This window comes from Taudactylus pleione, unplaced genomic scaffold, assembly GCF_031769625.1.
Source record: "Taudactylus pleione unplaced genomic scaffold, aTauple2 ptg000186l, whole genome shotgun sequence".
In the NCBI taxonomy this organism is placed as follows: domain Eukaryota; kingdom Metazoa; phylum Chordata; class Amphibia; order Anura; family Myobatrachidae; genus Taudactylus; species Taudactylus pleione.
The window spans coordinates 10,650,249-10,664,064 of NW_028284588.1; the positions used below are offsets into that span (position 1 = coordinate 10,650,249).

The 13,816-nt window shown below is 43.2% G+C and overlaps 1 protein-coding gene across 1 annotated transcript in view; it reads right to left on the minus strand.

The window, feature by feature from the left end:
- LOC148519656 (NFX1-type zinc finger-containing protein 1-like) overlaps nt 1-13,816 on the minus strand; it is a 371,972-nt gene that overhangs the window by 238,667 nt on the left and 119,489 nt on the right. Inside the window, exon 13 of the mRNA XM_088476329.1 lies at nt 10,074-11,693. Coding sequence (XP_088332455.1) covers nt 10,074-11,693 — 1,620 coding nt within the window. The remainder of the gene's footprint in view (nt 1-10,073; nt 11,694-13,816) is intronic.

The following is a 13,816-nucleotide window of genomic DNA, read 5'->3' on the forward strand; positions in this document are numbered from 1 at the left end:
TTTGAACCGCCGGACTTGTGTCCAGCGGTAATTCGTATGTATTCCCCCCTGAGAGACCACCTCTCAAACCCAGGCATCCATGGTGGTGTTGTACCAGCACTAGGCGAATTGAAGAAGTCGGCCCCCCGCTCTGGGATCCCCCAGAGGGAGGCCCGTCCCATCAGGCAGAAGGTTTATCCTCCGGCTTGGAAGAAGGGTGTCTAGCACTCTATGCTTGTTTCTTAGAATTAGGGGCGGCCTTGGTCGCCGACTGCCTCGGGAAGGACTGTCTCTTGGACTTTCCCTGGGTACGAAAGGACCAAAATGCAGAGGTCCTAGCCTTAGAAGGTGCAACTACCGAAGGTAGAAAAGATGATTTAGACTTAGCCAGGGTATCCACAATTTTGTCCAGGTCTGGGACAAATAATATCTCCCCATTAAAGGATAAGGCCTCAAGGGGGGCGTGGCCACGGCAGCAATATTGTAGGACACAGGGACTCTGAGCTCTCCGACTGATAATCCTGCTTACCCCTCCTGAGACCCCTATATCAACGTTACTACCCTGCTGTCTCTCACATATCTTGCCAGGAACCTGCTGACTTAGTTGGAGCTGTGTGGAGTGAGGAGAATGGCTCTAGAGGGCCTCCACTGCATTCCCTGGGCCTGCTTTTCTCCAGATCCTGTGAATCCAGAGCTGCACCCAGGCATCTCCTCTCCTGTTGGCTTCTGTATTACGCAGCCTGTCTGTGCCTGACAAGGGGGCTTTGCTGGGATCTTCTGGTCTGCTTCTCCTGCCTGGCTTGTGTTTAGAGTCAGGGTCAGGGAGGTTATCTCTGAGTCTGATACTGCCGGAGTTCTGCGAGACATCACTATTTCTCCCTGCTCTGTGTGGAGAACTGTCAGCTCTGCAACTGTGCGACTCAGCAACACTTCTCTCCCTGTGAGTGATTTCTAAGTTTGGAGGGATCTCTGCCTGTTGCTGCTGCTGTCACTACCTGTGCATTTATATATTATAACTTGTCTCCTATATTATTCTCCTACATTATATTAATACTATGGGGAAAACAGGTCATGCTGCTGCTGCTGCTGCTGCTGCAAAACTGGAACGCTTTGCCCGTTCCTCCACTCCTGTGCCACCAGTGTGTTGTGATCCCCAGGGTACATCCAAGTCTGTGACCCCACCTCCCCCTGCTGCATGTGGGTCAGATTCATCACCAGAAGTTACGCTGTAACAAGTGCTGGAAGCAACCTCCTGCAAGACTAAATTGGCAGATAAAATTGAGAAAGTTCAATCCGATATATCTTCTCTTCATCAAGGTCTCCAGCAGGTCCGCGAAAGAGTCGGGGAGGCAGAAACACGTCTATCTAATCTGGAAGATTCCCAGACCCCACTACAGGCTCAAGTGGCCTCCCTGACATCCCAAATGTCCGCAATGCAGCATAAAATTTCTGATATGGAGGGCAGACTGCGCCGCAACAACGTGCGGATCGTTGGTCTCCCGGAAAGAGAGGAGGGGTCTTCACCTGAAACATTCCTTGAGAAGTGGTTGGGGGATACATATGGCAGAGACTCATTTACTAACCAATTTGCTGTGGCGAGAGCGCATCGGATCCCTAGCCATCCCCTGCTGCCTGGCGCTCCACCGCGCACATTTATAGCCAAATTTCTTCATTACCAGGACCGTGATACTGTGCTTCAATTGGCTCGAGTTAAAGGGCCACTGGAACGCAATGGTGTGAAAATTTCTATGTTTCCTGATTTCGCAATGGATGTCCAAAAAGACAGAGCTAAATTCCTTCCAATAAAGCTTCGTCTCCGCGATTTAAATCTTCAGTATGCTATGATTTTTCCATCTAAGTTGCGAGTGGTAGCGGATGGAGAGTCAAAATTTTTCTCTACACCATGGGAGGCTGCAGCGTGGCTGGACGGGAGATCTCCTGGGAACAGGCAAATGGCACCGGAATGACTGTACTGATTGTATTTGCTGATTATATTTGTTTATGGCCAGAAATTGCTAGTGTCATTACGACATTAAATAGGCCTTTTTCTGATATTCCAATATTTATATTTCTATAATTGCATTTATGTTGTGATATTGGTTGGATATTGTTCTATGTCCCGCTCCCCTTACTGGGTATATTTCTTTTTTTTTCTGGTAGGGTTTATCTTTTTCTTTAGTTGTTTATGTTGATATTTCGGTCAAAATATGGCCGGAGAGTTCCGTTGCATTGGTGGTTATTTTTATTCCAGTACCTTTAACACCTATAAGGATTGAGTAGTTGTATCCTGTGGGTTTTAGTGTAGTTTAGTTTTTGGGTTTAAGTATGCCTAAGTTCGGGTGGGTATAAAGGGTGGAGGGTGGTTTTGGATGGGTTGTCCAGTTTTTTTCTTACAAATGTTTTTTTTTATTTTTTCTTTACCACACTATTTTTAAGGTAACTTCAATTATGCTTTATAGTTCAATGTATTACAATGGTGAAACTTTTAACATGGAATGTACGGGGGGTTAATGATCGTTTAAAGCGCTCTTTGGTCTTTAAAATGATTAAGCAATATGGCCCTGATATTTCTTGTCTAATGGAGAAGCATTTGGTCGGGAGTAAGGTACTAGCTCTAAAAAGACCATGGGTGGGATGGGCTTATCACTCCTCGCATACTTCATCATCCATGGGTGTCTCCATTCTTATTAATAACTCTGTCCCTTTTTCTTTTACTGCGGTCCAAACTGACCCTTATGGCAGATATGTGTTTCTGGATTGTGTACTGTATTCTAAGCCCATTTTATTGTTAGCAGTGTACATCCTCCCTCCTTTTTCATCTGACGTTTTAAAAAAAGCTGCTGAATTTGTGGCCCGTTCTCCAGATACGCCAGTGCTCTGTTTGGGAGAATTCAATAATATAATGGACCAGTCTATGGATAAGTGGCGTGAGTCTTCAAGTTCTCTTTCTAAAGGTGGTGAGGGCTTTGCTAAGTTTGTAACTGACTTGGGATGGGTTGATGCGTGGCGAGTTAAACACCCTGGAGTACAACAATTCTCCTGTTTTTCCTCCGCGCATCACTCTTTCTCTAGATTGGATTTGGCCCTGGTGTCCCCATCTATTGTACCTAATATAACTAACATTGAATATAAAGCCAGAGGAATCTCAGATCACTCCCCACTTCTAGTAGAATTGAATATGTGTAGTCCTAGAGGTCTCCGTTTATGGAAACTACACCCCTCTTGGCTTCTTCAAATGGGTGCAGGTTCAGAGCTAGAAGTTATGTGGGATGGCTATTTCACTGACAATGTGGGATCTGCCTCGGTAGCTAATGTTTGGGACGCCTTCAAGGCCTATTTACGTGGGTCTCTGATCAAAAGGGTAGCAGAATTAAAAACATTTTATAGGGAAAAAGAACGTGTTTTGGAAATGGCCTGTAGAAATCTTGAGTTGGATTACTTGGGGGACAGGTTGGAATCTTCACGTTTAAAATGGTTGACTGCACAGACAGAGTGGACTGATCATTTGACAGATAGAATGAACCATAGACTGTTATTCTGTTCTCATTTATATTATATGCAGGCTGACAGAACTGGTAGTTTTTTGGCACACTTGGTTCAAGCTGATCGTACTTCTGCTGTTGTCTCGGAACTAATTGGGCCTGAGGGTTCTATGGTCACATCTACACAAGATATTGCAGAGGTTTTTAGTTTATTTTATAAAAACTTATATCAAACACAGTTGACTGAGGACGTGAATGCTTTGTCATTATATGTTGCTTCTGCTAGGCTTCCAAAATTGTCATCCGAGGCTCGGGCGTATTTAGATGCCCCGTTGACCCTGGAGGAGGTAGATGCTGCGATTAGTTCTTTCCCGGGAACAAGGCATCCGGATCTGATGGGATTCCCATAGAGATATATAAATAACATGCTCGTATCTTTGTTCCAAGACTTTTAGATCTGTTTAATGGGCTCTATGAAGAGAATTTGTTCTCTCCATCTATGTCTGAAGCCATAATTGTTGTGCTCCCTAAACCCGGGAAGGACCCTAGATACCCTGATTCCTATAGGCCAATTTCTCTAATTCCCACAGATGCCAAAATTTTGGCTAAGATCCTTTCTATTCGGCTAAACACTGTTATTACTTCGATTGTTCACCCAGACCAATCAGGATTTATGCCAGGCAAGTCGACGTCGGAGAACATTAGAAGGCTGCACACTCACAGGCCTCCCATGGCGAGGAATCGTCCTCTGTTATTGTGTCATTAGATGCTGCAAAAGCATTTGACTCTGTGGAGTGGCCCTTTCTGTGGGAGGTCATGTTATGTTTTGGGTTTGGGCCGGTGTTCTTGAAATGGGTAAAGCTTATGTATGCGAACCCTACTGCTAGGGTGTCAGTGAATGGGTTTATCTCCCCATCCTTCCCCCTGTCTCGGGGCACAAGACAGGGTTGCCCCTTGTCCCCAACCCTGTTTGCATTGGCTATTGAGCCGTTAGCCTGTATTATACGTTCTCACCCTGATATTATAGGTCTACAATTGGGTAATAGAATGGACAAAGTTTCCTTATATGCCTGTGGTTCATTGAACAATTTGGAATTTTTTCTGGTCTAAAGATAAACTGGGACAAATCATCTATCCTTCCTCTTAGGGGGTTGTATCCGACTGTTCCCATTGTCACTCTCCCTCTCTGTTGGGTAAATAAATTTAAATATTTAGATATCTGGATAACTAATTCTCCAAAGGACTATAGTATTGAATGTTGAGCCCCTGTTTGTCTACTTAAAGGGCAAACTTCAGTCCTGGCGCCGGCTCCCTCTTATCGTTACTGGTAGAATTAACTTAATAAAGATGGTGGTGCAGCCAAAATTTGTGTACGTTTTGCAGCATTCTCCTGTTTTTATTACAGATACATTGTTTAGGCGTTTGAATAGTCTTCTTTCTTCATTGGTCTGGGTGAATCGTTGACCACGTATTCAATTGGCAGCTCCGACCCGATCTAGGTCTGGGGGAGGTTTGGCTCTTCCAAATTTCTAATTTTATTATTATGCGGCGCAGATGGCACATATACGGTTATGGCTTCAAGATGACTCCCCTAATGCCCTGCACGTTTTGTTGGTTTCTCAGATTTTCCCTAACTTTACACCATTGCAGGCCTTGCTTGCGGGTAGAATTATACAGAAAGGCCCTCCCCTGTTGATGCAAGCTATTAAGATATGGAAATTGGTATCTAGTATTCTACAGTTTACGGGATTAGATCCAGACACTTCTCTATGTAGTTATCGTATATTACCTGAACTGGCCTCTTTACAGCTTGAGGTGACATGGGGTACTAACGGTGTAACTACACTGGGTCATTTATATGACACTTCAATTCTTAAATCTTTTGCACAACTCCAAGAAGCTTATCATCTCCCTCAATCATATTTCTATAGATATTTACAATTACGGCATGCTCTCTCGGCTCAATTTTCAGATGGCCCTCCTCTAATTCAAATATCCCCATTGAAGTCATTCCTTTTATCTTTAGGTCCCCGGAATACACTTTCTTACTTATACTCCTATATATTGTCTTCTTATCATAAGGATAGTTTACCACATCTTAGATCAAAGTGGGAGAGAGATATTGGCCTTATAAGTGATACGGAATGGGATAATGCTCTAGAAGCTCCTCGTATTTCCACAACTTCTATAAGATTTCAACAGATTCAACTGTTTATTCTACACCGTACCTATTTAACTCCTGTTTGTTTGCTAAAATTTGGGGAGAGAGCATCTGACATATGCCCTAAGTGTAAAATTAGTAGCGGTACTTTCTGGCACCTTCTATGGGATTGTACGGTGGTTAGCACTTTTTAGAATAAGGTTCTGAGAGTTTTGTCCAATACAGGTATTGCTCCCACTTTAGCTACGCCATTGACGTGCTGTTTAGGCTCTATGGACGATGAGGTAGTGGACAGATATCTTAAACAATACATTGTCAATATGTGTACACTAGCTAAGGTATGTGTGGCTCGGTCGTGGATGGCTCCTAAAGGACCAGATTATAATGCTTGGCTGTCCTTGGACCGTACCACTGTTGAACATGAAAAACGTGTTTATTTGTCGCAAAGCTGAGAAGAAGTATGAACGTATCTGGAGCAGTTGGCTTAAATCCTGTTATGCCCGTGCACTGCCTAATGATTGACCGGTATATTATTGTTAGGATAATGAGGTAGATTATTACTTTGTTGGAGGTAATGTGCTGTGTGATAAGTTGAGAATTTATTGGGATCTAGTTGATTTTGCCAATTTTTCAGATGTTATTATTGACAATATTCCAATATTTGTATAGTGTGGTATTTTTTTTATTTTTATTACTTATTTTTATTTTTTTGGTAATATGTTTTATGTATATATATATATATATATATATATATATATATGTGTGTATATATATATATATATATATATATATATATATATATATATGGATATTCTCTATGTTTATTGTTTTGGTATACACATTAATATTATATTTTTTATGAGCAATGGATCTGGGATGCAGTTTGTAGATCTAGGTTTTATATTCCAGATACTGTTATTTGGTTATGTATTTATGTGTATATGTGTGTATATATGTGTGTGTGTGTGTGTATGTATATGTATATATATATATATATATGTTATTATTATTATTTTTTTTGTTATATATTATTTTTTATTATTTATTTTGTTTGGTTATTTGTTAATGTATTTCTATAAACCAATAAAAATTTACTCAATTAAAAAAAAAAAGGATAAGGCCTCCAGGCCTTTCTTGGAATCTGCATCTGCTCTCCAAGAACGCAGCCACAAAGACCGGCTAGCAGACACCGCTGCAGCCGATACTCTGGATGTCAGAAGACTGGCATCCAAAGACGCTTCTCCAATATAGAAAGCGGCATCCCTCATCTGTCCCACTAAAGCTCTCTGCATTTCCGGAGCATCCTCTGGAAAAGTATCTTCCAGTACATTGGTCCAGCTCTCAATGGCCTTAGCCACCCAAGAGATAGCCATGGATGGATGGGTCACCGCCCCTGAGAGAGAATAGATCGATTTTAAACTATTCTCCACTTTCCTGTCTGTGGGATCCTTTAGGGATGAAATGGACGGCAAAGGCAAGGTAGCGCTCTTGATTAAGCGAGTAACATGAGAATCCACCGCGGGTGGAGTTTCCCACTTTTTGCAATGACCTGCAGGAAACGGATAACTAGACGTTAAACGTTTCTGCAGCTGGAACCTCTTACTAGGCGACTGCCAAGCCTCCACCATATGATCAGTCAGCTAGTCAGATAGGGGAAAAAGTCACTTTTGTCTGTTTGAAATTTGGATACTTGGATTTAGGAGCTGGTGCGTCATCCTCTATATCAAGAATGGACTGCACCGCCCTTACCAATGCCGGCACATTAATGGAAGACTTAATTTCCATCTCCTGGACAGGGGAATCCGAGTCAGAGTCCTCAACCAATGCCCCATCATCTGAGGATGCCTCCGAGTCTGATATTTGCGCAGACTGGGATGACATAGCAGGGCGTTTAGATGCCTTCTGAGGCGTAGATGAGGTCGCCAAACTCTGGGAACTGGAGAACACATCCATCCATGGTGGTTGAGCCACCTGAGGGAGACCCTGAAAAAGACTGCTGTGTCACTGGAGGAGACTAGATATACATAGGTAACCCCGTATATGGACTAACAGTCTGAGACCCAGGGGGAGACAGCAATAAATGCGGTATACCCGGGGAATGGGGAATGGCTGATTGGGGCAACCGCCTATTGGGGAGAGCAGTCGGGACAGCCAAATGGTCAGCAATGGAAACCAGCACCTGAGAAAACACCACCCAAGGAGGGTCCTGCGAAAATTGGGGGGTTAGAGGGACCAGGTAACTGCTGGCACCGCACACACAGCCCATTCTGTGATAAATCCTCCTTATCTACTCCTGCGACGCAGCGTCTGCAGGAGAACAACGTAGGAGCCACGGAGTGCTCAACTTCCTCATTAGACATGACACCATATATATGTTATACAAATATATACATAACACAATAGGGAAGTTCAGTATTTGACTCCTGCGCACCCACAAGTATGCAGCACACAAGCCCACAGATATGGCACCATGTAGCACACAACTGTATGTGACCAACCTCACAAATACGTGAATTTATATAAGTGAGGTCCGAGAAAAGCCTTTCACCCACACACCTGCAGGGCCGTAGGAGAAGGAAAGGGATAGGTATAGACTGACAGTAAGTAGAAATAAAGCACAGACAGTCAGCACTAGCAAAAGTCACGTACAATGCAGAAAGTTAATACTCACTGTACCTTGTCACTACAAGTAACCGCCCAGATTCAGTGTCTGGGAGGGCTATAGTGCTGTGTACGCTGTCCTTTAGCAGGGGAGAGGAACACAGGAGGACCGGTCCACGCGCTGCCTGGGAGATCTGTGATGCTGTCAGGGAAGATGGCCGTCGGAGACCTCAGAGGAGGAGTGGCCGCAGGAGGAATGCAGCTCAGCATCGACAGACCCGAGCTGAGGGGGAGGAGCCGCTAGATAGGGAAGGCTGCCTCCGCTGGCTAGCAATTAACCCCAGAGACGCTGGCTCCCGCTGCCGGCATTATTCCCTGGTGGTCTAGTGGTCCCGCGTGGTATTCCTCCGGAGAGGGGGAGCCCGCCACCACCGCTAGTTCCTCTGGTCTGTCCCCAGAGACCGGAGGCATGCGTCTGCATATACACGTTGGTCACCGCAACCAGTGACCTGCATATTACCTTATCCCTGGCGCAGTTGTGGGAGTCCCCAAGGCCCGGCTAGTACAGATTCTGGGGTCCCGCCGTGATCCCCAGATCTGTACTGGCGTTGCGGCGCCAGCGGGGTGTAGGATCGGCAGCTTGGACGTCTAATCGACAGTCTGATGCTGCCACTGAAGAGTCAAAAATTAAAAAAACAAAATTAAAAAACTCTAAAAATAAGCTTAGGGGCTGCTAAGCAGCCCCCCTGCGCTAAGGGTGACCCGACTCCAGCCGGGCACCAACTAAAAACTGAGGTGCCTGTGGCTCGGAGGCAGGGTATAGAGGAGGATGGACCCAGTGCATCCTGGGAGCAGCAAAAGCTTTTACTACGTGGTGCCCGTGGATCCAGATCCAGCTATAGCCCAAGGTCAACACTGTGGACCCCTTATGGACCCTGAAGTAGAAAGAGGAAATTTGCACCACATCTTTAATTTAAACTTTTTATGTGCCTATCTCTACAGATTATGCAATATTTGCACCTGGTTGGATGAAATCACTTGGTGAAAATGATTGGCATGATACTGATCTCCACCTCCCCTGAGACGGTATAGATTTCATGTCAAAATATGCTCCCCTATGACCCTTTTCTTCTGCAACAAAACAATTCCAAAATACAAACCTGATGGAAAGTAAAATACAGTGTGTACAGCCAGTAAAGGTTTGTTTTTGTTTGAAAACAGATTAAATCAATAGAATCTGTGGCCCAAGGGTTACAGATGTCCCTGAGAAAGTCTAGATTTGTGTAGACTAAAGAAAAACCATGTTTACCTGTTGGAAAATTGATCCTTGAGAGATTACCAACAGGCTTAATATGCTGTGTGTAGGAAAAAAATCTGTTGCATAACTACAAGCGAAGACTTTCACTTATTTATGTATTGGTCTGAAATGCTAGGCTAGTGTTTTCCCTCCTTAGTGTGTGTAAGGTTTTTGCAGTTATACTTTCTCTTTCCTCATGTTGCCATAACTATGTCAACATGAGATTTTTCAGGCACTTGCACAAGTGTATGGGGATTTGGTAACATTTTGGGGCGTAGCTGCCTTGCTCCCTATGTACTCTGGTAATCTGTATGATCCCCATTCCCCTTTCTCTGTGCACTTTTACATGAGGCTGTAATATGTAATTTGTAATTCTGGTTTTGCGTTTAATTGAGGGAGTATAAAGGCTGAGAGAAAAAATAGGTATTCTATTTAAGATGCCTATATAAAAGTGATAAACAGTACAGTTTATTTAAAAGCAAGTAAAATAGATAATGAATATGATTTATATGGATATGCATTAATAAGAATATATAAACTATGATATTTTTACCTGTGCCTGGGGGACCTTGTATAATAGAAAGTTCACTTGTTAGAGCAAGTTGTAAAGCTCTGAATTGGGATCCATCAAGTTGAAGTTCCTCTTCAGTTGGCCAACTACTGAAATCAAGCACATCAAATTTCCTCCTTTGAAACATTTTGTCAGAGTGTTCTATATTACATAATTGGTCTTCAATAGAGCTTCCAGTTCTGACCAGTTTTTTCAAGGTGTAACCCTCTCGATTTTGTAAGAGATACAAAGGTGGGGACATGGCTGTGTTACAATGAACAATGTAGTTTTGGAGAGGTATTTCACTTTCCACCATTTCTTTCAACCCTTCCAAAACATGACGAAATGCTTCAAAATATGTTGTGGCTTCAACCATCAGAAATGTTACAGGTAGTGTATACTGTGCCAGCTCCTGTCGACTTTCTTCAGTAAACATCAAGGTGATAACTCCTTTCTGGAGATCAGAAACACTTCTGTCTGCCACAGTGGCAAACAGCATATTCTTGAAGTTGTCTTTGGAAAAACAGACAAAGGATCCATAAAGCAGACGCCGTGAGTTTTCCCAGCAAACATGTTTTAAGTTTTCTGTTTGAAACTTGACCTGGTAGACTATTCCAGCATTGGTGCATACTGGAAATAGGATATGTGTATTGAAATAGATTCTGATATCATCAAATGTTGCTTTACTGAGATCCTTATTTTTGAGTGTCACAAGTTGAGAAATTCCATCTCTAAGAGGACGAATAAAATCTTCTCGCAGTAGACGGAAATGAATGTCTAGGTAAGATTTCACATCAGCATAAGATCCATTGATATTATTTGGACGCATTGAAGGATTTTCAGACAAATAAATGTCTTCATGTGTTGGATAAATTGATAGGCTTCTAAAGTCCTCTTCCATATTCTCCTTGTTTCCTACGATGTAGATATAATTATCTGATCTCAAAGTGCCTTCCTTTTTTTTTTCTTGTAAGTGTTGGAGAAGGTTTTGGAGCTCCATCAGTTTTTTTTTCACTTCTGCAGGTACAATTTTCTCACTCATTTCTAGTTCATTAAAGGTGTTTTCAAGAAGGGTATAAATTATTTTTACTTCCATGAAGGAACTGGAGGGAAATATACTTGCCAGTTCAGTGATTAAAATAATGGTATGGTCAAAAAATGATAGGTTTTTGTATTCTTGTGTTACAGCTTTTGAATAGTCTAAAATGTGAAAAGGGAGAACTTGATTTAAGAAGAAGGAGTATTGGACTTGACTTAGAAGATAGGTCAGACTCTGACGACTGGATGTGCATCCAATAGCTGTAATTAAGATTTTAAGGAAACCTTCTACCACATCAAAATCTACTACAATTTTCTTAAGGAATTCCTTCAGACCACTTCTTGGGGCAACGAGTTTCATTATGACTTCTGATGGCTCCAATGTAGAAAGCTTGGAAATTGCATTTAAGTCTATTCTCTTCTCATTACTGGCTGGGTTGATTTTACCTGTTTCTTTAAAATAATCCATTTTATATGAATCATCTCTTTTGGGATATATGGATAACTTGTGAAGATTTTGCATACTTTGTGCTCTCATTCCAAGTCTGTTGTATTTTGGTTTGAAAACACTACATTGATCGAATGCTAATAAAGAGAAAAACAAATTACTAAATAAATAGCCCACATATTTCCTTTACACTGATCAACACCTAATAAATATATTTGGAAAGATGATAAAATATTCAGAAGTAACACCATAAAACACCATAGAAGTAAACACCATAGGCATTTCTAGAAGTATTACAAATTCATAAAAATATGAATAAAAGGTAGTAATAAGTTGCAAATTTGAGGTGAGTTCTAACTGCTATTTTTGCTCTCAAAATAGAAGAATGTATTATCCAGTGACTTAGACGGTGAAAACTCATACTGCTGGCAAAGTGCAAAGGGTTTGATGGGGGTGGCAGAGCTTTGGGTGTAATGCGCCCCAAGATTATTGTTGCCAGCCCTGACCTGTAGCCTAAAGAGATACAAGGACTCTACAGTGTTGGGAGAGTACAAACATAAAACATTAAGATGGATGTAGCCACTCCCCCCCTTAGATAAAAAAAAGTCTCTGTGAGTCTCTAAGCCTGGCTCAAATCCATGGAGGGGGACATGATCAGTGTGATCGCTCCCCCCACCCTGCAGAGGAGAAGGTAGCAGCCTCCCTAGCCCCACTGCAGCCAAGCACACAGCCACGTGTGCTGGGCTGGGGAGAGGAGCTGTTGACAGCTAAGGTGGGGGGGGGGGGGGGCAGTGGCAGACCAGGTAATTAGTACCCGTTCTCCCTCCGTCTCGCCACTCATGGATCCAGAGAGGATTGCCCACTAGCCTGGGCTGATTGTACTGCAGCTCTTCTTTATCATGCTGTGTCAATAAAAATCTCTTTATAAAGTAGGAAACAAAACAAAAAATATACTGTACGTATATAAAGATGCAAAGAAGGAAGAACAACAAGAGTGTTAAGTGGGGTGCACTTGTGAGACCATAAAGTTTACTTGTAAATATTACAAAGTATATATTGTTAACATTTTTAAAAGCCTTAGTATTTATTAAAATTAAATGTTACAGGATTGTAAAAAAATTGAAAACCTACTCAAATATATATATATATTCCATAGACAAAAAAAAAAACCTTACGGTTTCACATGTCCCATTAAGGCTGCTTAGACATGATCTGAAATTTCACAAAACCTATTGATTTTCTGCCACTCATACTTCAAAAAGCAATGAAATTACGATCATTAAGGCTGACGCCTTAATGGACGTGTTCCTTGTGCAATACAGATATAGTATGCCATCACACCCTGTGGTTAACTGCAGATTCAGCACTCTCACAGAATGAGATTGCTGTCACTCACAAAATGGTGGAGCTGCTAATTCACAGAACTGTGTGCTCATTGGAATACACACATGCAGTCTATGCAACTGAGGTCAAAGCAGAAAATAGAGCTGTGCATATGGAATAAAAGTGGTGTGGATGGGGGGAGGAGACACAGCAGCGTGTGGGACAAATGACGTAGGGGTCCCCCGTATTTAGTGCAACCAGCACAGGACTCTGAGCCAGTCCTGGTTTTGGAAATCCAGGGGGGAAAATGCGTAGGGTCCCCCTGTATTTACCAGAACTAGCACCAGACTCCTTCTAGCAGGGGGGTGATGCCACAGGGATGTTGGGGATAGCCCCGGGCTATCAGCCTGGGCCTGGGGTGCCCTGAGGAGGGGAACCCCTTTATTGGGGGGGCCCAACTCCCCAGGGATCCTCGGCCTGGGCTGACTAGCATTCAGGGGTGATGCTGCGGCTGGGGGGCCCGGTGAAAGGGCTACCCTGGCTGTGGCATCACCCCCCCACTAGAAGGAGTCTGGTGCTGGTTCTGGTAAATACAGGGGGACCAAACACATTTTTTCCGCCTGTATTTCCAGAACCAGGACCGGCTCAGAGCCCTGTGCTGGTTGTGCTTAATACGGGGGACCCCTACATCGTTGTCCCCTGTATTTAGCACAACCAGTACTGGGGCTCCAAAGCCCAATGCTGGTTGTTTTCTCGGGGGCGGGGACACGTAATTTTTTTTTAATTAAACACAAAAGCAGGTATCATGGATCTACCAGATCTGAGCCTGCATTCAGTGTGCTGCTACCTCCCCCGGGTCCTAACACCTGCGGTGCCACCGCCCGCACTGCCGCCGCACCGCCACAGCCCGCTATTGTCCCCGGGTTCTGGCCGCAGC